Genomic DNA, 27039 nt, shown 5'->3' on the forward strand with positions numbered 1-27039 from the left:
CCAGAATAATTTTGACCACCTGGGAATCTAATGTGCACTACTGACATTGCACAGCCCATGGGTGCCTTTGCGTTTTCTCTCAGTCTAAACACTGCCACCACGACTGACATAAGTACAGCCTGCAGAATAAATGATGCAGCGCACCACAGAAACGCCTTTCCTGCTGAAACCTAGTGCAACTCAAGTGTGCTTCCTGGCGGCATCAAAGAAACTGGTGACTTACATGTGGTGAAAAGAGCAACGGAGCTGAGCCAGATAAATTGTTTTGAAAGCACATTTATTGGGGCCCACCCCTGGAGCTGGGCTACCCGTGTCAGGGCGTGTCTTCCTTTTTTTTTGGCTGCAGTGAAAGAGGTGAGGAGAGATTGAAGGCACAGCCCAGCTGCTGCCTGCTTGAAGTAGTGGCAGAGAGAGAGTTCAGCGCACAGTCTGGACTATGTCGTCGATCTTGAGAATGCTGCGCACTGTCTCGGCTGCCAGCGTGATGGCACTCGTCGAGACCAGCAGTGGCTGCACCACGTTTTCCTCCAGGATGTTGGTCACTGAGCCCTGCAGTGTTCAACAGACACACTTGCACACTCCTTTCAGTCCTGACTTACACCAGGCCACTACTTAGATGTATCAACACTGAAGCAAACCTCTGTCTCTTAGTCTGCATGAAGAATAATACTTAAAAGTCATGATGCATGAAAATTCAATATCAAAAGTAGGCTACCTAAATCCACTGACCATTCTAATACACCAATAGCAGGATACAACTTAAAAAAAAAAACAGCAGTTGGTAACAATAGGCCACAGTCTGTGGCATCCTGCATTACTTTGCTAGCCATTCACCGAGATCCCGCAGTCCTTCTGGGACGTAACCTGCTAGCCAATCACAACAGTAAACGAAATCAGCTTTTTAATGTTTGACTTTATTAAACAAGCCGGGTATGAAAATTCTAGGGCTTATATTTTTTTTCTTCCGGTAAGCTTCTTTAGGCAACATGAAAACTTAACAACAGACTACTTTTCTTGTTGCGGAGAAATTCTATGCTGCGGTCCAGAATGCGGGAGGAGCTCAACTGCAGACTTAAGTTGTATTCGAGTACAGTATCGCACCCTTTTCACAATACGACTGACGACTCACTTATGCAGAACTATTCAAAATGACGTTTCTGTTCTCACAGCAGCAAAGGCTAAATTTGATGACAGTGACAACCTCATGACGGACTAACCTCTTTGAACTAGCTGTACACTGAATTGCACCATTGTGGCGTGGTAGTTTTATTCATTATCTTAGATTAACTGAAGATGCAAATAAATATCTGCTATACACACATGACTGCAGCACAAAATATAGCTCCTACTGCAAGTACAACCTTGGAACAGCCCCAGCACACAAGCATCAGAAAGCTTGCATAGCAGATCACCGTGGAAACTCAGAAGTGTCCTAAGGCAAAATGGCAAGAGATCATCACGTCTGTGTGTTGGGTACTGCAGTCACTTGCACGAGCAGCAGGCTATTACAGTAAAACCTCGTTAATTCAAAATCGCTTAATTCGAACTTCCGGTTAATTCGAACTGACGGCCGGGTCCCGGCAAAGCCCTGTGTATTTCAATGGGTCAAAACTCCCGATAATTCGAATATGCCGGTATCCACGTCGGTTAATTCGAACTAGGCGCCGATGGCTGGCATTGCTCCTCGCATATAGAAGTCACCTCGTAGCAAATACAATGCGCTGAAAATTTAAAAAAAAAATGCAGAATGATGAGAAAAAAAATAAGCCAGCACGCACGAGGTGAGACGTGAATTTCGTTGCCCGAACCAACCCTCCGGTGCATGCCGTAGCAGGTTTTCGCTGCCGGAGCGTCGAAGCATTGGCTTGTCCATTTTTGGCTGACGCGCAGTCACACGGGTAGCCACCCTACCGCGGGCGCCGCCTATGCTCCGGCCACGGTGGCTCCGGCGCAAGCCGTTGCAGGTTTCCGCTGCGCCGAGGCGGTCGTGACCATTGGAGACGCCCGCGACCATGGAGGAAGGAAGTACTCGGGAGAGGCGGTTACGTCACATTTTTTTGAAGCCGCGCTTTTTTCTGATGGAAATAAACGTTTCAATCAAGCGGGCCTCCCCTCCCCGTTCCCCCGCTTCCCTCTACTTGGGCGCCGTCCCAGCGCGCCTGCCCATGCAGCAGACGACGCCGCTGCGCCCAGCGTTCTATTGGCTGCGCCGTCGGCTAAACTCTCCCAGTAGCCCTTGCGAGAACGCGTGACTTCCGGTACCCTTTTATTGTGCAGCTCGGGAAGCGAAGACTCTTTCCTTTCCTTCATCCTGCACGCAGCACCCTGCCCCTCTTGCGCCTAGTCTTTGTTGCCGCGGTGTCTAGCGAAAGGACTACCTTGCCGATTACTCGCTCAGCGATGTGTTCAATGCAGATGAAACCACGCTTTATTTTAAGTTGCTGCCGAACAAGACTCAGTTACAAAGGCGACACGTCTTCAGGCGGGAAGAGAAGCAAGGAAAGAGTGACGGTGTTGGTGTGCGCAAATGCGACTGGCACAGAACGGTGCCGCTTGCTAGTTATAGGCAAAGCAGCGATGCCTCGCTGCTTTAAAGGGCTAAAAGCTCTCCCTGTTGATTATACTTTCAACAGAAAGTCGTGGATGACGCGAGCAATTTTCACGGATTGGCTGCGCAATCTCGACAGGAAGTTCGCGGCACAGAACAGGAATGTTCTGTTGTTCGTCGACAACTGTTCAGCCCATTGCGACATCAGCGGACTGAAGGCGATCAGTCTGGCATTTCTGCCGAAAAACACTACGGCTGTGCTGCAGCCTATGGACCTTGGGGTTATTAAAAACCTCAAAACACTGTACAGGCACCACCTCCTAGAGCGGATTCTTGTGTGTATGGACAGCGGAAAATCGTACGACGTCAATCTCCTCGGAGCCTGCCACATGCTGGCAACATCGTGGAATGCTGTCAAGGCGGACACAGTCACGAACTGTTACCGAAAGTGCGGCTTCATTGAAGGCCCAGAAGCCTGCAGCACGGCAGAGCTGGATGCTCAGTGTGATGACTCCGTCGCGCTGCACCCTGCCTACGCCGCTCTATCGGAGGGTGTTGACTTCCAGAGCTTCGTAGACGTTGACAGCGGCGTGGAGACATCGGGGCCGTTAAGTGATGCCGAGATTATTGAAGCGGCCTGCGGTGACCAGATGCCGCACAACTCGGGCGCGGCGAGCACAGCTGACAGCGACGACGAGTCCGACGGAGGCGACGATCCATTGCCACCCCCGAGTGCATGTGAAACAGCATCAGCACTCGATTTGGCTGCGCGCTACTTCTCCGCCGATGATAATTCGGACGCTGCGTTGGAGCTGTTGGGCAAGTTGCAGACGATGCTTGTCGAGTCACGGCAAAGAAAACGAAAACAAATGCGCATCACCGATTATTTTTCTCTTTGATATGCTTTGCCAATCTGCTGTTAATAAACATGTTTTTGAAGCATAGTGTCATATTTAATCATTAAGCTTACTGCTTACGCGAATGCATTTTGATGTTAGCTCCAACCGCATAAACAAATTAACTTTATTTCCTTCGACATTCGGGCTCTATGATTTTAATTCGCGCAATCGCCCGCCGCAAATGTGTAGTAGCGCGTAGTAAGAGATAACGATCTCAGATATGCCTGTTTTAGCTTCGGCCCGTGCTGCCACGCCGTGATGGCCGCTTTTTTTAGCGCCCGCTCGTTAATTCAAACTCCGCTTGATTCGAACAATTTTCCGGTCCCCCTCGAGTTCGAATTAACGAGGTTTTACTGTAACTACCTGAATGCCAATGCACTACGACCACAATTTCAAAAAATAAAAATGTATTTCTCGTGCTTCAAGGAGTATTTTAAGGTGCAACAAACAATGTCGTAACCCCACACCACAATCCCGCTGCTTCACCACAACACAGCAAGTGCTAAACAGCCCTCATTTACCTTGCGCACATTGATGCCGGCATCGCGTTCGCCCTGAGCGTGCCGGTTGCGAAGCTCAGTGACAGTGGCGATGGGGTGCAGGCCCGCATTCTCGGCCAGCGTGTACGGCACCACCTCAAAGGCCTCTGCGAAGGACCGCACGCAGTGGGCCTCAAGACCCCGCAGGGTACGTGCCCGCTCTCCAAGCCGCAGCGAAATCTCCATCTCGGGTGCACCGCCACCTGCGATCAGCGCCCTACAGAGACGGCAGGCGGAGACAAGTCAGCTGTGGTCACTGCCCAAAGCCACTAAGGATGCGACCAGTGTTGTAATTCTGTGAGTAATGCTGGTGACTGCATAACTGTGTAATTAACACCTTTGCTGCGAGGTTGAATTTCGTGCCACTTTCAAAGGGCGTCAATAAAGCCTCAACTTGCTGGGTGTTTACAGACACCAGCCGCAGAAAATGTTCACCTCAAAAGGAGTCAAGATGAAACGCTTAACTCAAGCTTCGCACACACCATGCTGTCCACAAGCACAGCCTCAATATAGTGGTGTTTTGAGGATTAAATTAAACAAGCCTACAAGAATAAGTGCTGGTTTGTTAGAAAAAGCAGTTTCATTGCTGAATTTCATACCTTACATTAGTTTTACAGCAACAGCTGTCATTCGATGGAATAAAGTCATTTGTGTACACCACGACTCCACCCACAACTGCTTACATTGCCCCGCTAACAACACCGTCAACCGGGAACCATATGAACTGGGAATGAAACAACGAGGTTTTAGTCTCTAGTTACTCTACCACAAAGCGTGGCAGATGTCCTTCAAACTGTCTTCGACTTGTGCAGCCCTCAGTGACTAAGAAAAAAGTTGTCACACTTGCCTGCGCTTGATGAGGCAGCGCACAACGCAGAGAGCGTCGTGCAATGACCGCTCGGCTTCCTCCAGCACCAGCTTGTTGGAGCCGCGCACCAGGATAGAGACTGTGCGGCCAGGGTTGGCCACGCCCGTCACCCGCACAAACTTTGTGCTGCCCGTGGTCACCTCCTCCACCAGTTCAGCCGACCCGAGGGCGTCCGCCGTGAAGTGGTCCAGCGAGGCAATGGGTCGACAGCCCAGGCTGCGGCACACGAACTCAATGTCCTCCCGCTCGATGTCCTTGACCACCAGGATTTTCATCTTGGCCAAAAAGTGCAGGGCCAGGTCGCTCAGGGCATCCCGCAGGATCGACTTCTGCACTAGCAGCACGTTGCAGCCGGTCTTCTTGATCTGCTTGATGATGTTCAGGATGTAGGCCCGCTCCTCACGCAGCACCCGGTCCATGGCCGCATAGTCACTCACTATCACCTGGTGATCCATCTGTGTGCAGGCAAGGAACGATAGCACAGTTTGACACGGCTACAGTGCAAACATTCGAGCAAGGAGCTGTCCACTGGGGACCAAAAGCCTCTTGTATATCCCACCAATCAGCCCCATCCTGTGCTAGCTGTGGCCGTTTTATCACTGCAAACTTAGTAATCTCATTAGCCCACCTGATCCTGGTGGGTGCCCTCTCTTGGAACCAGCTCTTTACCCACACGACCATCAGTGATCTTGCCTTCGCACTAAATGCCGTCACTAACTCGCGTTTGCTCCCTGACCCACTTCCTGTCTTTAAAGTTTATTGCACAAAAGCTTGAACCCGCTAGCGTAGGTTCTAGAGGGTCGAAACTTTTCCTGTGTCAGGGTTGTTTAGATAACTGAGGAATGTGGGCTAGTTGGTGGTTCGTGCTTGTACGCATATTGTAACTGCATGTGCGCTGTTTGTGTTCAAAAAGATCCACCAGTCTGCCCTGGACGCCATTTTTGAAATCTGACTGGAAGAAAAACAGTTTTGGCATACTGTGATAAGGAAACCATGCCGCATGATGAGAAATGTGGTTTTAAAGTCGATATAAAGTGTTTGAAGCTTTACCACACGTAACAGGCAGCGAATTTGCCTAGCATCCAACATTGTATGACGGCTGAAAAGTCTGTGCTGACTGGTCGCTGACTGGTCGCTGACTGGTCCCAACGGGCGCCCTGTGACGGGCCGGCGCCTTGCGACATCCTTAGGGCGATCTGCACATGCACAGTGGCTGCCAGCTGAATCGGATCGCGCTTTAATCGGAGGGTGCGCAGTTCTCTATCTCCGTAGAGCGAGTTAAGACTGCAAGTGCCGCCGCCGCTCTTTTCCACGTGAAATTTGCAAATCGACTGTGATGCTGCGGGCACGAGAGGAAGCTAGCAAGGGGCACATTGTGACTGGTTCCCCTTTCCAACGCCTGACGCAGAGCGGCACTAAGCACACAGTGCGTACGCCTAGCAGGCACAGGCATGTGCAAACGAGAAAGAGGGCGAGGGGGGGGCCAAGGCCTTCCCCCCAATCATCTAAGGGAGATGCCAAGTTTCCTCCATGTATTTAAATACAGTCGAACCTCGTTATAACGAAGTAGCATCGGGACCGTAAATCAGTTCGTTATATCCGATATTCGTTGTAACAGCAGACATAAATATCGGCTGTGACAAATTCGTAATTTGGCTCGCGCAAATATTCTAGACACTAAAATGCATTATATACTTGGCTTTGAACCCACTACAAACGTGGTAATCCTTACCTGTCTCCTTGTGGCATTCAATCAAAATAGGCCGGAATATGGGAAGGTTGACACGACTGTTCTTACGTCGCCGCGCACGTGAAAGTGCGTGGCGCGAAACGACTGCACCATGTGTCTGCGCATAGGCGACTTGGTGTAGAGAGAGGAACTCGAGTGAGACACAGCGGGAACCATCGCGCCTGCGTGCTCTGCCGAAGCGCGATTGGTGGCCCCGAGAGGGACCGTTGAAAAAAAAAAGCTGCCAAAGCAGCTTTGAGAGAAGAGGAGGAGGAGGAGAGGGGGCGTTGGGCGAGAAGAGGAGGAGGAGAGGCGGCGTTGGGCGAGGAGACATATGCAACGCCAGCCCGGGATCAGCCAAACAGGTTTGCATTCGTTCATTTGAAGAAAGATGTTATCTTCGTCTGGTGGCTTTTCACAGCGCTGCGCAGAATGAAGTTTTCTACATTGTCCATGCTCAAGAGGGCCTTTTCTACGTCAGCAGTTTTCGTCGTCGGGAGTTTTTCCAAATATCCTTTCAGCCTCCTGGCCATGTCCGCGGCATCCGCACTGCTCATCGTTGGTTCATCCCGTTCACTCTCACCGCTGTCGCTGCTGCTGTCATCCTCAGGCAACAAAACGCGATCCACAATTTCTTGATCCGTCAGCTCGGGCGCCACGGCCAAGTTCTCATCGGCCGAAACGAAATCGTCGAATTCGACGCCTGGGACTGCCAGCCGATCCCAAGTTCTGTCCAGCTCTGCCTGGTCTTCGGGCTGCACTTCTTCTTCGTCGGCAGGCAGAACAAAACCGGCATCCGCGAAACAGTTCCTTATTGTCGACTGCCTCACCTCATTCCACGACCCGTACAACATTTCGAGTGTCGTCTTGATGTTTATTGTTGTCGATCGATGTCAAACACCAGTTGCGTCACCAAACGCTTCCTATAATTGCACTTAAGCGAACGAATAATGCCTTTGTCTAAAGGCTGCAAAGCAGAAGTTGCGTTCGGTGGCAAAAACTGCAAGCGAACTGCCTTCAGCACGATCGAAACTTTATGCGCCGAACAGTTGTCCAAAAGCAACAGGACCTTCCTGTGCTGCCTCTCCATGTCCTGGTCGAACGCTCTCAGCCAGTCCTCGAAAAGCTTGGTCGTCATCCACGCTTTTTTGTTCGACGTGTATTGAACCTGCAAATTCCGGACGCCTTTCAGGCACCTCGGATGTGCCGACTTGCCGATGACGGTGAGCCGTCTTTTGTCGGAGCCGTCCATGTTCACGGCAACGACGACAGTCACCCGGTCTTTGTTTTTCTTGCGCCCATGGCAGGTCTCGTTCTTCATCGCCAGTGACCGCTCTGGCAACAACTTGAAAAACACGCTGGTTTCGTCGACGTTGTATACGTCGCACTCGTCGTACTCCTGGAGCAGAGGACGAAAATTCTCCAGCCACGTTTGACATGTCTCCATGTCGACAGCGGACCCTTCGCCAGACAAAGTGTGGCACGCGATCTCGTGCCTATCTTTGAAACGTTGCAGCCAACCGCTGCTTGCACAGAAATCGTCATGCCCCAGTACGCAGGCCAGGCTGTGGGCCTTCCGTTGAAGAAGTGCTCCCGACACCGGCAAATTTCGCGCCCTCACATCTTTAAACCAAGAAAGCAAAGACGCTTCCACGTCCGGGTGATGGCAAGGCCTAACTCGTTTACGGTCGGCTTTTATGGCGTCCTCGGTGTTGCCCTCAATCTTCTTTCTAGTGGCCAAAATGGTGGATAACGTACTTGGAGGAACGCCGAATTCCGAAGCAATATCCTTTTTCTTGCGGCCACTGTCCACAGCTCTCAGTATCTGCAGCTTTGTCTGGAGCGAGATCGCTTTCCTCTTCGATGCCATTTCGAGCGCTGCAACAACAAGACTGGCCGCTGTGCTGATGTCAGAACGCCGGCCTCAAAGTTGCCAATGTTGCTGCGCTTGCCTTTCTTTACCGCTGGACAAGTGGCGCCGCCTTTCGGCCCTCTGTCATGTCATGAGCTTTCAGAGTTTTCGCGCTCTGTTCACAGGTGGCGCGACCATCCAAACGCGATTTTTGTGCCAGACGGCAAAACTTTTTCAAACGATAAAAAAAAAATTCAGCTGTGTATCGGCCTTCGATTTTCATTTTGGTTTTTGTTTTTTTTATGCTACTTTCAAGTTCTGAGCCTCGTGTAAACCAAATATTTCTTCGTTACAGCCGATATCGCGGCGGATCTCGCGTTTTCGGTTTCGTTATAAAAGAATAAATGTCACTGAAATGAAGCATGACCAACCAAAATTCGTAATTAGTTCGCTATAACCGATAATTCGCTATATCAGTGTTCGTTATAACGAGGTTCGACTGTACTGCACAATAGTATTTCGTACATGTTGCAATGCCATCACATTGAAATAGACATTTTATAATCATATGTCATCTCTGCGCTGCATTTTGACTTAAGGGGCCTGGGTGGGAGGGTGCTGGGAAGGTGGGAGGAAGCTGCAGTGAACTTGGCTACCCTAATGGAGAGCCCTGCGCACTGGCTAGCGGGTGTTTGTGAAGTCGTCACTAAAAAGCAATAGCTGTGCAACGATGCAATTGCAATTAAGACCAGCACTCAGGGGTCTCGTAATGCGGCATGGGCCGCATTCACCACTGCACTGCGCTTCAACGGTGCCCAATACTGTATTTCACCAAGCACAATTGAGGCAACAAGAGGTTAACACCCACATCAGTCTTTGGTGGGGAGATGCAGAACTGGATGAGCCCAATCTTGGCCTTCTCCACCCGATGGGGACCCCCGCTACCAGCCAGCTTTTGGGTGAACACCAGACCGTCCACCAGCTCTGTGTCCTCCACCGTGCCACTGGAAAACCAGCACACAGACACACATGTATACACAACTGCCACCCATTCCCCTGGTGGGTGAGTGGCAGAGGGACAGGCGTCCCACATGAACACAGCCTCGTGGCCAAGCTACGGAACTGCGCAGATAGAGAAAAACATGCTACTGGGTGTTTTCGCCCTTTCAGGGGTGCAACCAAGAAGTGACGTTAGAATTCAACGTCACAGGTGGGTCATCGATATCCCACTGACTGCCCTGATAAGTTTAAACTGTACGCATAGTTATTCCAGCTACGAAATGTGCTAGTGCCATCAACTACATTGTATTAAAACTTTCGAAAGCGCTGCTACTGGGGACACGAAGAGAAAGAAAACGAAGGACAAGCGCTACTATCAACTGAAGTTTATTGGAAAAAACACATAAAGTTAAATAGCTCACACAAGGCAGCCAGCAGCGCATGCGCCTACCCTCAGAATGACAACACAAATCACTGTGTTGAATTAAGATGCCGAATTTCACAATCGTGGATGACAACAGATGGTGTGCTGACGCACATGTCGGAGTTTTTGTCATCCACGATTGTGAAATTCGGTATCTTAATTCAACACAGTCATTCGTTTTGTCATTCTGAGGGTAGGCGCATGCGCTGCTGGCTGCCTTGTGTGAGCTATTTAACTTTATGTGTTTTTCGAATAAACTTCAGTTGATAGTAGCGCTTGTCCTTCGTTTTCTTTCTCTTGGTGTCCCCAGTAGCAGCGCTTTCGAAAGTTTTAAAATGATGTACCAACTCGCTCACCTGTCCGTGTTACTCCAACTACATTGTAATTCTGGAAGAAAACCAGTTTTGGCAACTGAGACAACTGAGGGGGCTCATACATGAAATCTCCCTGTCAATCCATCCACACATCAGAACGCTTGCAGAAGAGATCAGCGTGGAGACTCAGACGTGTCCTAAGGCGTAGTTTGCAAGAATTCATCATACGTGTGGCAACAGGTAGCAAAGAGCACACAAGCACAGACAGCAATGGTGCCCCTCCACATACAACCTTTCAAGTTGCAACGTTGAAATATGCAGCAAGTTGAAATTGGGGCTTCTCTACTGCTACAAACCGCAGAGGTACGCATAACTACACCTGTGCCTAAAAGGCTTAGCTAGTTGGATTTAAATCAGCAGTGAAGCTCTGCCCACCTCCCCGACCACCTCACGCTGCTCTTTCAACAGCGAAAACTGCTAAGATTTTATTGTTAGCAAAACAAAAAGCTAATCAAGATACAAAAGCAATTTACAGTTTTATCGTCACATATATCAAAATTCTTGTGCTTATAATTTGAATTCTAATGTTTCATTCTACTTAACTTCACAACACTGATTTTGTTTTCTGCAGTGATGACTGGTTAGTGGAGCAATTCAACACCCCGCAGGAGGCCATGGGTTGCTGTTGCAGAAAGTTTTACACTATTACATTGCTTTTCGAGGTGCCTCAAGAGATGCCTTCATGTTCCCTAAACTCCCTTTCTGGGCCATTGGGTTGCAAAAATAGGTCCCATACTTGTACTTTCCCTGCAAACATGGAGAGCCTAAAGGACCCCTGCATTCATGCACAAGTGAAGGTCCCCTGACTCACCCGTGCATGCGGATGACCTTGATGTCGCGCAGATCCACGTTGGTGTCCTTGGCCGGGTCCACCACCCGCAGCACCGCATCCACCGCAATGGGCGCCAGCTGGGACGAGTGCTGGGACACCACTTTTGAGTTGAGAGCAGTGGTGGCGCTCTTGAGCAGTGACTCCCGGTCGGCCAGGTCCAGCGGATGGGACATGTCCGTCAGCACCTCCACCGCCATGCACGCCGCCGACTGGAACGACTCCGATATAGTAGTCGGGTGAATGCCTGGAAGAATGAAGCAGCCTCACACAATGCGCCAAGCAGCGAACATATCCCAGGTGTCCTCAAAGGCAGACACGCTGAAGAGCTTTCTGGACGCTAGGCTTGCCACACATCAGAACACTTGCAATGCAGATCAGTGAAGGTCAGATGTGTCCTAAGGCTAGTTGTCAAGCTTCATCACACATGCGGCAAGCACGGTCACTGTCTTTCAGATATTATCCAAGTGCACCGTTGTAAATGCATGAGGAGGGTGCCGACCATGAAAAGGAAGTGCCAAAAGTTCCCCAAAAAGAGTGTGTGAACGTGCAAGGTGTGTTCAAATACCTGTCACAAGATAAACAAATGAAATCACTTTGCAGCGAGAAGGCAATTGTGAAAAAAGCAGCCCTGAGTGCATTACAAATGATCAAAAGCAACATACTAATGACCACATGACTGGCACCGCCACTAGCAGAACCAAGATATTTTAAGCCCATATGATCCTACACAGAGAAGGCATCGCTTAACTGTCTCATTTTCTACCTCCACAAGAGAGATCACTGCACTGAAATCCCCTTTTCAATTTTTTTCTTGCTTTCCCACTGGCCCCAACTGCTTCAAAGGTGCCTTGCTAGTCATCCGTGCAGAAGCCCTCCCTTGTATATCGTGCTTCAGAGCAGTGCGGCCGCTACCAAATCCACATGCAGGTGTGCCAAGCGCCAATGCACCTTCCAGCCAGCCTCCCTCACCTCAGCCCAACAGCCAAAACAAGCAACTTGGCCTTCGAGATATCTCAATACTAATCGAATGCACGTTATTACATAACTGTGTGATTTGGTTAACTCATGCTGCTTTAGACGTAAAGGCCTCTGCGGCCCTTTTCGTAGTGAGACGCAGTAGCAGTGGTGCCTCTTCACAATGCCCCCTTCACATGAGTTTTGAGGATGCTTCACTACACGTACTGTGAACAACCCGTTCTGGCGTACTGGAAGAACGGAACAATGAAGTGGAACAAGTGAGGGAAATATGCGTAGGCATTAGAATGGCAAGATGCCATTCCAAAATAAAGATAAAACACCAGAGACGTGCAAGGCATCCTCTGGACCAACGTGACTGGTCAATACACGCACCTGCTGGCAGCCGCGAGATGGTGTGAAATAATAATAAAAAAAAACCTATGAGGCTGAGCTGAATGTCAGCAATGGGGGCCTTGTGATCGTTTCCGCACATGCCTTAGAACGCACGCCTCAGGTGCGCCGTATCCAGTGTTTCAAGCGATTCCGGTTCGGGGTGGTCTTTATGGATCACCGCTAGCCACGTGTGTCGTACCTTGACATGGAACTCCCATCTGAATTAACCGATAAGACCTCACCTATGTCAGATTTAACATGCGTCCGACGCCATAGACTTACGTTGGCTTCAGCGGGGACCACGCTCCTCATTCGGATTATCTGAATTAATGGGGGTCGAATTAGATTTCACTATCCTCAGGTGATCAGATGTTTGCTAATAAATGGTTCCACCAGCTGGCGGATGGCTCCCGCTGCTCGTGGTATAATGCGGGTTGTATGTAATTTGTGTGTAGCATAATCAAGACTTTTAATGCATTATCTCTGTCAGAGTTTGCAGGGCCAGTGCTAATTTGTCGCAAAATATGGGTCGTCGTATGAATGGACATTTAATTGGCTCCACTGCAGTTACATTAACTGAAGTGCTTTGTTCATGGAGGTTTGAGTATGGCCACAGCAGCCTATTACTGTTGATTTCGCTCCAAGCCTTTTAGGCGTGCTTGCCAATTCTGACATACCGCTCAAGAAAAAAAAATGATGCACGGGGCAATCTCTACATCTGTGTGTCCCAATGCTGACCCTGTGCAAAGTGTAGCAGATTTTTGTGAATGAAAAGAGGAGCACATGAAACTGCCTCACTTAACGACACTCAACAGCAGTCCCCTAGCCACCAAGACTGCAGGCCTCGCTGGCATGACCTTGAAACTTTTCATGACTCCCAAAACTAGACAGAACAAACTCTCAATCCACCCAGTACATCCACATTCCCCACAACATGTTGCGATAGCCCGTGCCTAACATGACACCCGCTGCCTGCCACACTTTCCTCTCTCACTTGGCTCACCAGTGAGATTACTCAAGCCCCTCCTGCAAGTTACGCGAACACATGGATGCAAAAATTGTGAGAAACGGTGGTTTTGATGCAGCAGTGGAGGAAAAAAAAAAAAGCGGCGAAATCTGGTGCAGACAGTGACTGACCCTTGAGAAGCAGCTTAGAAGCGGCGTCCAGTAGGCTGCCTGCAATCACCACCACCGTGGTGGTGCCATCACCGGCCTCCACATCCTGTGCCTTGGACAGCTCCACCAGCTACACATAAAAAAAAGGAACACAGTTACTAACTCAACCTGCCCCTTGCACGAGGTGTGTGTGTGTGTGTGTGCGCGCGAGGGGGGTGGGGGGTGCATAACACGTGTACATCCTGTGACTGTTCAGGAAACAATCGTGATGCCAAAATCCCCAGTGAAAAGGAACCCCTAGTGGACCCTGAGTAGCCAGGCTCGTCATAAGCAGACAGACTCATTTTCTGGCTCATGACAAGTCCAGCCCAAAATGTGTTTTCTGGCACTCAAATGTCCAGATTCAGGCGAGTAGGGCTCGTCTAAAGCGTATTTTTGGTTTTCAGACAGATGGCAGCATGGGCACTGAACGACAGCAATGGTGCCATTTTCAAAATAATAAAATAAAAAAATGAAAAAAAAAAAGTGTCCATAAGGCGGTTGAAGGGGAATACCAAGTCCAGCCAGATTGAAAAACTGATGATAACAGAGCTGGGCAGGGCCCAAAAATTACATGCAACCGTTGGTTGGAATTTTGATGGGGCTACGGTATGGGAAATTTCTTAACTGCTGGTTACCATTCAAATGGAAAGGTCCACATTCTATGTTCAACCTCACACTCACCGCTGTTCCGCAACAACGCTCGCCTAAATTTCTTCACAATGGGACCTAAAAGCATTTCATGCTTGAAATACAGCAAACGCTTGTGGGCCAGCTGGCCGCTGGCGCCGAGTGGCGCACGCAAAAGGGCTAGCTGGCCATCCGTTGTGTTGCACCTCAGCCTACCCACCGGACCAGATATGGGCCTCGTTGGGAAATAAGAAGTGCCTGCATACCTTGTTCCTTTCTTCACACAGTTCTCCTGCATTTCACTGCTCCAGTAAATATAAAAAAAAACGGCAGCATTTCTATTCCGAAAGAACACGACAATGGTCTTCGTAAGAAACGGCGGCCGCATAGTATGTCGGAAGAAAGGACACGAGTCCTGACACAAAGCTATCTGTCTTGGCCACGCACCATATTTACTCGAACATAATGAGAGTTTCTTTTCAAGACTAAAGTAAGGCTAAAGGGGAATATCGAACTAAGCAAGACGCATAGGTCATTCATCAAGAACACTACCAACATTTTTCCTGTGCAGAAAGGTGGCTTCGTTGCCAATAAAGGAGTAAATGGAAGTCCCAAACCTTACACATTCAAACAGCCCATGAAAAATGAGCACAGTTACATTAATTCTACGACACATTTGCAATACAGCCCTCTGACCAATGAGATGTGCCACTTCCAAAGACTGGAATCGTGGCTGGAAACCGAAAACCACAAGTCAACAGGTCACGGCGGAAGGGTGCAACTGCTTCTTCGCGCACGGTGGGGAGAAGAAGCCAGAGGTTCCAAAAAACCTGCCTTGTAATTCTCAGGGGGATGACATCTGTGCTGCAACCACTGGATGGCTGCCTAAATAAACTGGTTTAAGGGGAGATGTGAGTCTTAGTCAAAAAATCGATTTTGAGCAAAACTCATTCTTGGAACGTTTGACCCTTCGAGCACTTATTGTCAGATTATTAATGCTAAATTCGGTCGGGAAATACGATAAAATATGCTTTCAATATACCAAGGCAGCCACAAAATTCCCCCAAAAAGGAGAAATTTGTTGGAACTTCCCCACCCGCCATGGACGCTGCAGACAGCAGATCACCGCCATCTTGGGCTTGGTTTGAAGCTGTTTTCTTTGTGCACAATTCGCGATATCTCAAAATGGCGTCACTGAAGCAAAATGACTGCCCTGGCCGGTTTTTCCGAAGACTGTTTCCGGGTCGCTGATTGCTCGCTTTTCAAGCGCGCCGTTCCGCGCCTGCCATTGGTTGACGTGACCGACGCGTCATTCTTTTTGTCTCTTTTGCGTTCACCAGCGTCGCTGCCGCTTCGTGTGCGTCTGCTTTTGCGCTTGTTTTTTCTCGACACACTGTGTTTCTGCTTTATGCCGGAGTTTTTCCATGCAATCAAGATGACGGGAGACAGTCTACTTAAACCGTGCACGCAACGAGCTTTTGGAAGCCATAAGAAACAGGCATGGAACAAAAACCCGAAGGCATCGGCCGCAAGCATGCCGTCGGGGCCTTCGTTAGAGCCGGTGCCAGACTCGCTGGATCTGCCGAGAACGTCAACCACGCCGCTCGCTGACGACACTGCGAGGGGACTCAGTTCCAGCACGAATTGCATCCCGGATCACGGTACAGTTCGTGTTGATGCCGCATACTACTCTGCGACGGAGCAGGCGCAGCTTGTTGAGCGATCGGCGCACACGAAGTCCGCTCTGTTGGAAAAGTCAGCGACCCAGCACAAGTTTGAACTTCTTGGTGTCAGCGCGGAGTGCCAGACTGGTGATGCTGGTACCAAGTTCGTGTTGCGGACATGAAAGTTTTAAACAACTTTTTTGAACAAGCGAAGTGCGGAACCTGTCTGACTTTGAGCAAGGCAACAGACAAGGAGTATGGCTTAGCTGTAAAGCTCCAGCTCGTCTGCAGCAGCTGCAACTTCGAGAGGAAGCAATTATCTTCCCCACGAGTAAGTGGAACTGCCAACATAACTCCCTTTGAGGTCAACATGAGGGCCATGAAGGGAATACAGACGATAGTCGAAGGCGTGAATGCCTTTGCAGACTTTTGCGCCTGTATGAACCCGTCACACCGAGGTCTACACCACAAGACCTTTCAAGGATGCCTGAAAACTTTTGTGAAAGCCTGCGAGAGCACAGCAACTGCAAGCGAAGCTGCCAGTGTGGCAGTCATCAAGGATCTCTACAGAGACTTCTTGAATCCAGTTGGGAACATTGACGTTACTTTTGATGGTTTGTGGATGACCCAAGGTCGTAGCTCTAACACATCAGTGTGAGCTGCATTGTTGAGCTGTACACTGGTCTTGTGATCGACCCCATTGTTTACTCGAACTTTTGTCTCTGATGTGCCTTGGGACCACAGCCACAAGATGAAGGCTACAGTGACTGGCTCGCCACGCAGGAGTGCCAGTGAAACGTCGATTGTAACTCCGGCAGCATGGATGTGGAGGCCGCGCTGACCATGTTTCAGAGGTCTCTGGCCAAGTATGGTCTGCGCTACATGACCGCCCTTTCTGAAGGAGAGAGCCAGGCTTTTCATGCTTTGTCAGAAGCAAAAGTGAACGGATTCATAAAGATTGACAAGAAGGACTGCATCAACCACGTTCATAAGCGAATGACGACTGCTCTGCAGAACCTGGTTGATAGAAAGAAGGCTCAAGGTGAATCTCTTGGCGGAAGAAACAAGCTGACGCAGGAAAAGATCACTACGGCTTGTGGGGTTGATCTGGGGAGATATAAATACGTTCTCCCCACTCAATCGCGGCTGACACGGTTCAAAACCGCTCGGACCCCACCCCGTGATCGCGTACGCTACCGAGCACACTCCAAACACGGCGGGCCTTGCTCTGAGGGAACAAAGGAACGATACACTGGCCGACACAAACAGGCATTTATTGCTACGGCAACAATAACGCCAGCTAACAACAAGGTACACTAATGAATCGAGGTCGACCGACTCACCAGCAAGGTTCCGAGCGAATGTTTGCCCGCGCTAGGGCAAGGGATATATACTCCGAAGGCCGAACGGAACGATATACGGGAGCGGGTCTCCCCGTTGCTTCCTCGTCCCGCCAGCGAAGAGCGGAGCCGCAAGCGACACGTCCGCTCGCGCCGACGATCCCAGCCGAAGCGCCCCATGCCCCCTCTCCCGCACGCGGGCTTTGGCAGTCTCCCGCGCAGCGATGCTGGCGCCCTCTCTTGCCAGTTAATGTAACTGACAAGGGAATGCGTTCATCCTCGAGGTGAGACTGCCGCTGCACGGTGCCTCGCGGGAAAGCAAACACAGGGGGCTGCAGGGCAGGTCCCCACAGGCTATGACCTTAGGAGCAACAGTAACGGCGTTCCAGGCATGAAGAAGGCAGTGGAAGCTACACTCCTGCACATGACTTCTACAGTGAAAGCTCGTTAATTCGAATTCCACGGGGACGCTTAACGAGTTCGAATTAAGCCGAATTCGAAATAACGAAAGGCATGAAAAAAAACGCCAGAAACGAGACTGGGTTGCTAGAAAACACTTGCAACTCACTTTATTCATTGACGAAAGTAATCAGTGATCACTTTCTGCTTTTTTTCTTTGAAAGCAATGTTCATCACTTTGCTTTCCAAAGTGCGACATTGACGCAGAGCATCATCCTCGCCCTCCTCAAAACTGAAAAACAGGCGCGCGACACCGATCGCCTCCATCACTTGCGAAGCTGAAGGCTGCACTGGCGCCTCTTCTTCGTCGTCATCGACGACAGGTTCTTCGCCCGTTACCTGCGTGATGATGTCCTCGTCGGTCAAAGCACCACACACCACTGCACTGTTGTCTACGTCGATGTAGTCGTCGAAGCTGACATCTTCCAGCGCATCACGCAAACCTGCGGGGATGATCCACTCCTGACTTGGCTCACAAGCTGCTTCCGTGCCTGGGCCCTCATCGGCCACACTGAAGCCACAGTGCCGGAAACAGTTAGAAACTGTTGCTGCCGTGACCTGATCCCAGGCACGCACCAACATATGCAAAGCTGTGAGCAGTGTCACAGAGTAGTCCGTGCCCGCGCACAAAACCAAGCGTTCCAACATGTGGCGCCTGTAAAATGACTTTACATTCTTAATGACGCCCTGGTCCATGGGTTGCAGAGCTGCAGTTGTGTTCGGCGGGAGAAAGGCCAGCTTAATAGTCTTCAGTTCCACATCAACCATGTGTGCGGAACAATTGTCCACAATAAAAAGAACCTTTCTTCCACTCAGTTCAAACTTGCGGTCGAGCTTGATCAGCCACTGTCTGAATATTTCCCGCGTCATCCACGCTTTACGATTAGCGGTGTATTCCACTGGCAGCGTCCGGATGTTCTTGAAGCAGCGAGGCTTCAGGGCCTTACCTACGACGAGCAGGGGCAGCTTCTCCGTCCCGGTCATGTTTGCTGCGACCAAGACGGTTACGCGCTCCTTGCTACGCTTCCCGCCTGCACAGCTGTCTCCCTTGTAAGTCATCGTCTTACTTGGTAGCAGCTTGTAGAAGAGCGCTGTTTCATCCGCATTGAATATATCATGCGGCGAATAGGCTTCCAGGTACTCCCGCAAAGCACCCATTTGCCACGTCGTGCATGTCTCGCTGTTGACATCTTTGCTTTCACCCAACAAAGCGCGAAACACGATGTTGTGCCTGTCCCGGAAGCGATGAAGCCAGCCTTCTAAGGCGTTGAAACCTTCGATGTGAAGGCGAAGCGCGTAGTCTGCTGCCTTCGTCATGACCATCGGGCCACTCACTGGAATGTCCTGGCTTCTCATCTCTCTTATCCAACTGACCATCGCGTGCTCCAATTCCGGGTGCTTCGCAGGCCGAAGTCTCTTGCGACTGCTGGCGAAAACTTCGTTTTCATAGGCATCCTCAATCGCTCTCTTGTTCTTGATATAAGTTGAGAGCGTGCTTTTAGGGATGCCATGCTTCTTCGCAATTTCCAATTTGCTTGCCTTCCCGGCATCCACTTCACGAAGGATTTCTACCTTTTCCTTGAGCGTTTTGGCGCTGTAGCCTTGGCCGCGAGAAGACATTGCGAACTCCGCAACGATCGAAGGAAACAGCTCTTAAGACTCGAGGCACGGATCGCACAGCAGCAGGACGATTCTGGAGCGTCGAAGAAAATACTAGGCCTAGTGACACGACACAAAGGGCGACCCGGCACAAAGAGCAACCCACAAGGAAAAAGAACCTGTTGCTACTCGCGACACCTCGCTGCCCTCGCCCCCTCGCTCCGCTCATCCGGGACTGAGCTGATGGCGATGATAGTGGGTGAGCTGGATTGGAGCGTTCGCGCCACCTATCGTTACACAAAGAAAGCTTGTAGTGAAGTATGAAATATCACCACGCGGCGGCGCGCAGTTTGAATTATCCATGGAGGAGCCGACGTGCGGACAAAATAACGAGTTGGTTTACCCATAGACACCTATGGAGCGTGGCCGGACCGTAACGGTCAGTTCGAATTATCCAAAAGTTCGAATTAACGAGGTGCGAATTAACGAGCTTTCACTGTACAGATAATGTCCCGAACCACTCCAAGTGTCCTGAGGGTGCCGACTCTTGGTGCAAGTTCAACAGAGCCGTGGCCAATGGTGAACTTCCACCTCCACACAAGAGTGCCCTCCCGGCTTGTGTTGGGGCTGCTCTGCAGCCAGTGTTTGTAATGCTCAGCGATGGGAACCTGTTGGCACGGTGCAGTGAAGGAAAGACTCAGAATACGAGTGAGCCTACACTCTCATGTGGACGCAAGCTTCAAAGAATGGGAATGCTTCTTTGGAAAGTGTGAAGCGGGCTGCTACTGAGGCTGTTGCCATCTACAACCAAGGAAGGAGGGCAACTAATAAATCCATCACTGCAAGTCTGGGCTATGCTGCTGGTGGCTGCACTGTTCACCGAAGCCTAGAAAAGACTCCCTGCGTTTGTGCAAGGCAAATGGAGCTCAGGTAATGAGCACTAATACGAAAGAGAGACTGACAAGGGGCACAAAATGGGAGCAACTGAAGATTGCAGTCTTGGACTGCTATGAAGACGTTCTCCAGCAGCACCGGGCAGCGTGCTGCCTAACATCCAGGCGGTCCTTTTCAGGACCACCCAACCGCTTGCCATGGTGGGGGCTTGGATCTCCTTTGCTCCGGACCGCTAGGTCTCTCAAAAAACAGTTTTCAGGATTCAAAATATTGTCTTTAGAGCTCAACACCCTAGCCCTGCAGTCCACTGTCTCTAAAAAAATGTACCGATAACTTCATGAGAAATCATTTTTTTACAACTTCATCACGCTTACACCTTCGACATTTTTTTATTAATGTTTCCTTGAATGGAATATGAAATAAGACTTTTTGTTTTGCTTTGTAGGGAAACAGATAGGGTACATCTAAATAAAATCTGTTGTTGAAGATTCCTCGCAAAATTTTCTGTAGGCAGCGTCAACTTTAAATGAGATTTTCTCAGCTTCATGTTTTTTGAAAACGTCACTAACCTTACGGAACTTTTCATTATGTTTTTGTGGTGCCATTTTAATAAATTTTACACTGTTGAATTCAGAAAGAGTTGAACTGTGGAGCTATGCTAAGTTTTATGTGGCTAAGTTGAAGATATCAAATTTTGTGAACAATAATACCAGCTAATTATATTCCAGAATTGTGATGCACCGACATAATTCAACATTTTTATATGATGATGTACCTTAATAACAATATAAATAGCATAGCTCCATATGGCAGGTCTTTGACTACAGCTACATTTTTATCGGAACCGAAAATTGTTGAGGGAAAGTGTCTTAATGATCCGTAAGAAATTACGTAGTCTTCAGTTATTTTTCCATAAGTGGAGAACTAATTGAGTTAAGCTGAAACAAGTTACATTTTTGAAAACAGGAGGAAGAAATACATATGCATACCTAATTTCAGTTTAATATTTCTAATAATAAACATTTTCGTTTTAAAACCAGTGTTTCCCGTAAGGACAGGGTGCATGAACTGCACACATGCTGGATCCGGGAGGATCATACCCCAATGCCCTCGAAAAGAGTCAAGCGACCGTGCATGTCGCAGATCGCTGAGTAGGTATTCATTCATCCAAGAAGTGCTCCATATGGAATGACCTTGACGGCACAGAGGCTGACATCGCCTGGGAGGTTGACAACAAGGACTCCATTTCTCAGAATGTGGCCTCCGAAAACGATGAAGAGTGAATATGTTTTTGAAAAGAGGGCAAGTGTTGGCTACGATGTACATCACAGGGTTATTTTTATTGCATCCGTTTTTCTCGGATTACCTTCGTGGCCTTATCTTTTCCTAGTGGGCAGCATGTAAAGTCACGCCATGCACTGCAATCGCGGTCTTGTTACATTCGGGTACATACAGTACTCAAGAATAGCCGACAGGCACTTTGCAAAACATGTCAAATTTAAAAGCAGATGCTGCTCGGGGAAAAAAAAAAAAAAGCTTCATCAGAGGCAAAAGAATCTCACCAGCAAAGGAGAGCTGCACATACCATCTTTGCAGCGGGATGCAGGACCTGCATCTGCTTCAGGATGGTGGCACCGTCATTTGTGATTGTAACATCACCATTTGCTGCCTGGATCTGAAAACAGGCATCAAAGAAGGCGTGTCTGATTAAACACAAAATGCATGCTTTCAACAGACACATAGGAGGAAGATGACATTCAAAGGCATGGCCTCACCACGGCCATCAGGGAGCACTTCAGGTACAAGCAGTGCCATACAGCTCGTCGAGAATGTTCAGTGTGCCCGAGCTATTGGGGAAATTCGCATAACATTCACTAATCCCTCGCATGTTCATCAAAATGGGCAATAAATGGCTTTAATGCTCAAGCTCAAGGACAGAGGGTGTGCGGTACCTATAAACTATAACTTTTCTTTTATTATTCTTCCTCAACAATATGTGGAACTTTTATAACTGACGACAAAACTCAAGGAATTCCTTTCTTTTCCCGAAAAGCCTGCACATACTCGAAACAGCATGAAGGTCCAAGACCAGCACTGAACAAGCGCTCCCGTCCAAGCCACAATGGATGTCTCGCTAGGCACACAAGTCAGAACAGCTGCAGGGTAGATCACCGTGGAAGCTCAGAAGTGTCCTAAGGCGATGATTCACAGCAGGTCATCATTCGTGCCAGAGACAGTGCCGGAGATGGCTTAGCACGGTTAGAGAAACTCAACAACGGGAACCTCGCCACAGATGGCACACGTTTGCAGGAAGGAAAGCTGATGCCAGACATCTGCGCTCTACACCAATGACTGTTTATGTAATTAAAAGTACTTTTTGATCCACTCACATTCTGCAGTTTCACTGCTCTCGTTGCACGTTTCTGCTGAAGGTCACATACTTGTCTTATATTAACTAAATATGCAGTTTTCCACGCTACTGCTAAATGTGCTCAAGACATTTCACTTCCCTCAATGCTCATGACTATCTCCTCAAAGTAGCCCAACCTCTGCTCGTATGATGATGATAAATGCTAGCATCGGCTGCCTAAAAACTGCAATGGAAGATTTGTTGGACGGGCCTTCTATGGTGATCTCTCTCCTGTGTGGGCACACAATTCCACCCAACACACCTTGGCTAACTAAACCTTCTTTCGCAAATTAAATGCTTGTACTCTGCCCTGAATACAAAAGTATCTGAAGCAGCGGGCATTCAGAGGTGAGAACACTGACCATTTTGTCCATGCCCCGAGGTCCCAGGCTTGTGCGGATAGCATCGGACACAGCTGAAAAACAGACGTTCCAAAGATTAACAAGCCCAGAAAGACCATGAAACATGCCAGCTTTACTCAGTGCCACACAAAAACATGTCACTGACTGACATCACAAGAACCTTCAATGTTGGTAAAACTGAAATGTGTGCCGGAAGTGAACAACCAAGCTCACAGGACACAATGACTAACCCAGAACATGTAACAGAATACCCTTTCCTGGGCGGGACCTCAAAGGATTGCGCACAGCAAGTTCGAATGGCCATTACAAATTTTAGCCACTGAGGTCATGTCTAAGGCAGGGACCACCAAGCTCTTCTGCATCTGCTCAACCATTAAATGCTGGCTGCATCTTGCTGTATGTGTAGTAGGCCATCCTTCAAACCCTTTTTGTGGACTTGGCGCCACGGCCACTCACATACAGTGAGGTACAGAGCACTTGAAACAACTACCACTGTCACTTGTTTGTAATAAGGACGGGTAAAAAAAAAGGAAGTTTTTCTCTCTGTGTTCGCCACTATAAATACAGGCAGAAGCAAACCACAGTACATAACCAGGGAGTGACTAGTACACACACTACAACCTATACTCCGTCTCATACGTTCCTTGCAGCACTGTGGAAGGTACAAACCTCTTCAGCCAATCAGGAGAACGCGTTAAATGTGATCCTCTGTGACTTGTCATCTCGTGGCGTACACAGATATGGTTAGAAAACTGCCTAAATCAACGCTGTCCATGTACCATAAGCGCATGCACACTTGCTAAATGCAAGCATTTTTTGGGATGTTGCTCTATTTGTCACATTCGTATTTTAGTTAGCATATGCAAACTGAGAGGCAACAATAAGCTCAGCACAGTGGCGCCATCTGGTTGACAGAACTGGAACCATTCTTGTCAACAAACCGATGCTCCTCTTAGGACTAAAAGCGGCAGAATCGTCACTCTAAATGAACAATAAAAAGAATTTATCGCTCATTTCTTTTGTTACAGGCGAGATGAGATGAAGCTAGAGCCCAGTGGCCCATTTACGGCCAGTGAACGTGCTCGAAATGGCAGCAACATCGAATTTAGTTCGAGGCAAGGGGTCCCGTTTCAAAGGGGGCAGCCATTACGAAAACGACGTTTGAATGTACACAACGGTCATGCTCCTGAACTTAGAAAATAGCGTACGTAATGAGTGTATGGCAATGCATGATGTGAAACTGCGTTTGGTGCATGTGCACTTTCCCGTATACCCTTATCCCTATTTTATACTGGCACTACATTCTGCAGCATCGGAATATCACCTGTGCACTTATCGTGGCTTCAGTAATGCTGCAAGGAACTACTGAGATGGAGTATATGTTACTGCTTACGCTAGTCAAATGTATGCCCTCTCTACTCCTGGTGCCACAGTACACATTGCAAACTTCTACACCATGCCAAGCATTAAACTGAGTTTCGTCCCCATAAATCTATATCCACTGCTGCGCTTTCCCTTTGTCGGGTTCTAAGCAGTGCTGAGAGATGTCTGCATGGGACTAAAAAAAAATCCACCTTTATAATTGAATGCAGTGTTGTTTTTATTGGCTAGCTTGTACTTTTCTTCAAGTGCTGGCACAAGCAACCACCATCAGATATGCTCAGCAGTAGAACGAGCCACCGCTGCTCAGCCACTGTGTCTGGTTAACTGCTCTGTGCGACTACCCAAATGTCGCATACAGTAAAATCTCTTCGATTCAAATTGCTGATTTGTTTGTACTGGTGCCCTGCTCCTGTCTGCAAGAGGTGCATATCCCCTACCTTTGATTCCAATTATTAGGAGTTGACTATTTGGATATGAGATCTAGGTAAAAATGACATGCATGTGCAGAAGGGCAGTAAAATCTATTCAAAATCAGGCAAAGAACTGACTTCACACCAACTGTACAATCCACCTTGAAATGTCTCATTCAAACCACACTAGCTAACCTGGGAGTCTGCTCTTAGCTCGCGTCGACTAAATGTTACTTTTCCATTGGATTTGCTCACCAAAACTGCACTGCAACTGATTTGTATTAACTGCTATGCTGTACTTTTGCACTGGTTTAAGACTGTATGGCAAGCAGTATCCTTTAAAAGCAATTCACTGCACTTTCTGCCAAGTTATCTCAAATTTATGCATCCTCCAGTGGTTTCTTACAGCATGTTCCCCTATCAGTTTTACTTTGGCACCTATCCTTTACCTTTTTCCATGCACTTCAATAAAACAATGAAGAGCAAAAAAAAATATTCCTGAAATTTCTGCAATGCCATTTTCCAGCCGGCTACTAATACGCTGCTCTTACAGTAGTAGTAGCTAGCAGTAGCTGGTGTTTAATGGCATATCAGTAGACATCGCAAACACAATGTATAACCAATAAGTAAAAAAAAACTAAAGAAAATCAAAACATGCAGTATCATTAACTGTTGCTACTATACGAACTCAATGTGCCATGAATGTCAACCAAATCTAGATTGTTTGTTGGGTTTTGTAATGCATAAGCAGCTAGAGCAGGCATGCACCAAACCGATGGCTAAAAATGAGTGCTGTGCTAAAGGGTACAAGCGTTGAAAATGTTACCATTCAATCAAAGAATTTCCATTCTGCAGAAACCTAACATGTGAAGGATCTAAAACTGCGTCTTCTCTGAAAAGCAAGCCAGTATGAAGGAGAATCGCTAAGCTTGTGGTTGGCACACAGTGCTCATCATTCAGAAATACAGAAACCGCTGTGATGCCTGTGCAACTAATTAGCTGCACCAGCCAAGCCTGTTACAATGTAGTTACTGCTGCACACTGAAGTGTAGGAAGGGAGGAAGTTGCACTGCTATGCACATCAGATCACTTGCAACACAAGTCACCGCAGATACTCAGAAGTGTCCTAAGGCATACGGCAAGGAGTCATCACCTGTGCACAGCAAATGGCCTCCTCGGATGAGGTAACTTCGTTTTTCTAAGAAAACAAGCTTTCAAGCCATCTGAGACCCTCGACGAAGAGCGACCTGCTGTGTAGTCTGAGATCATTAGAACTGTAAAGAAATGGACACTTGGATTCGTGACCTTGGCATCACACTAAGAATTCGTCAAGAACAACTTTTTTATTCAGCTTTTACCCCTACCTGTTTATTGTTCATATTTCATAATTCATATTTCTATTCCAATGGTCGACTCTTTTTTTGCACACCCCGTCCTGGGCTGAAGGCCGGCGAGCAATGGGCTTTTTAATTTTTTTTTGGCGGGGGGGGGGGGGGGGGGTCGATAGTTTGCGTTAGTAGTTGCCGCTCCCTAACCGCTAACTTTGCCATTTCATCACAAGGAAATGTGCACAATGAACATCGCCGCAAGAGACTCCAGTACTAAACTTTCACCTGCATGTGAAATGAGTGATCATCAGACTGCTCAGACAGAGGCGCTACGGACGCGATATTTAAAACAATGAGTAAACGTAACGTCAGGTATTCACTGCCGCGGAACGACACTCACAAGCGGCTACTAGAAAGAAATAACGGTGTTCTGTTGTTTTGCCTTATATGGCGAACGCCGGGCATCTGTCTCATCGATGTTCGATACGAGGATCGAAACGAACCAAAACCTGTCTCTATGAGCGTTAACCGATACATTCGCTGCCAGCAACCATCGCCTAGGCCGTCCGCAGTCACTTTCCCATCGGTTCGAAGGAAGATAGCACCATTCGATTCGCATGTGGCGGCGTCCAGCCCACGGGTGTAGGCCTAAGGCACGTGTGGCCCACACATACCTTTGGCGGCGGTCATGTTACTGTGGCGGACCTGCGACGGCTTATCCTTGTCCTTGTAGGATGCCCTGTCACCAGTGCCGCCCGTAGAGGATGAAACCGGCGTCGGCGCTTTCATTTTGTCAGTCCCTGCTGGTGGAAGCTACTAGAATAAAATCCGCCTCACGCCCGCAAATCAACGACAAAAGCTTCGCCGGCCTGAACCGCAGAATAACCATTCTGCAGAAAATGTGTTAAACATTGCTATTATAAAATCAGTAGTAACTAAAATAATAATTTATAATAAAATTTTGTGGGCGGAATATTTGACTAAATATTTG

The 27039-nt window shown here is 48.6% G+C and overlaps 1 protein-coding gene across 1 annotated transcript; it reads right to left on the bottom strand.

Moving 5' to 3' along the window:
- Positions 1-258: 258 nt before the first annotated feature.
- Positions 259-26925, bottom strand: CCT4 (chaperonin containing TCP1 subunit 4). The gene is made up of 9 exons (XM_077665050.1): positions 26723-26925; positions 22928-22980; positions 21741-21830; positions 13552-13660; positions 11044-11308; positions 9304-9439; positions 4834-5309; positions 3969-4203; positions 259-549 (listed from the first exon to the last, which is right to left on the bottom strand). The coding sequence occupies exons 1-9, from the start codon at positions 26835-26837 to the stop codon at positions 418-420; spliced, it is 1611 nt and encodes a 536-aa protein (XP_077521176.1). The 5' UTR covers positions 26838-26925; the 3' UTR covers positions 259-417.
- Between the last annotated feature and the right edge of the window lie 114 nt (positions 26926-27039).

This window comes from Amblyomma americanum, chromosome 5 (assembly GCF_052857255.1).
Source record: "Amblyomma americanum isolate KBUSLIRL-KWMA chromosome 5, ASM5285725v1, whole genome shotgun sequence".
NCBI lineage: Eukaryota > Metazoa > Arthropoda > Arachnida > Ixodida > Ixodidae > Amblyomma > Amblyomma americanum.

Excerpts from the sequence above, each read along its gene's own strand:
- CCT4 (XM_077665050.1), bottom strand. The coding sequence starts at position 26,837 with ATGAAAGCGCCGACGCCGGTTTCATCCTCTACGGGCGGCACTGGTGAC. Across the intron at positions 11,309-13,551 it reads TTCTAAGCTGCTTCTCAAGG|GCATTCACCCGACTACTATA; the intron begins GTCAGTCACTGT and ends TCATTCTTCCAG. Across the intron at positions 4,204-4,833 it reads CGCTGCCTCATCAAGCGCAG|GGCGCTGATCGCAGGTGGCG; the intron begins GCAAGTGTGACA and ends CCGTCTCTGTAG.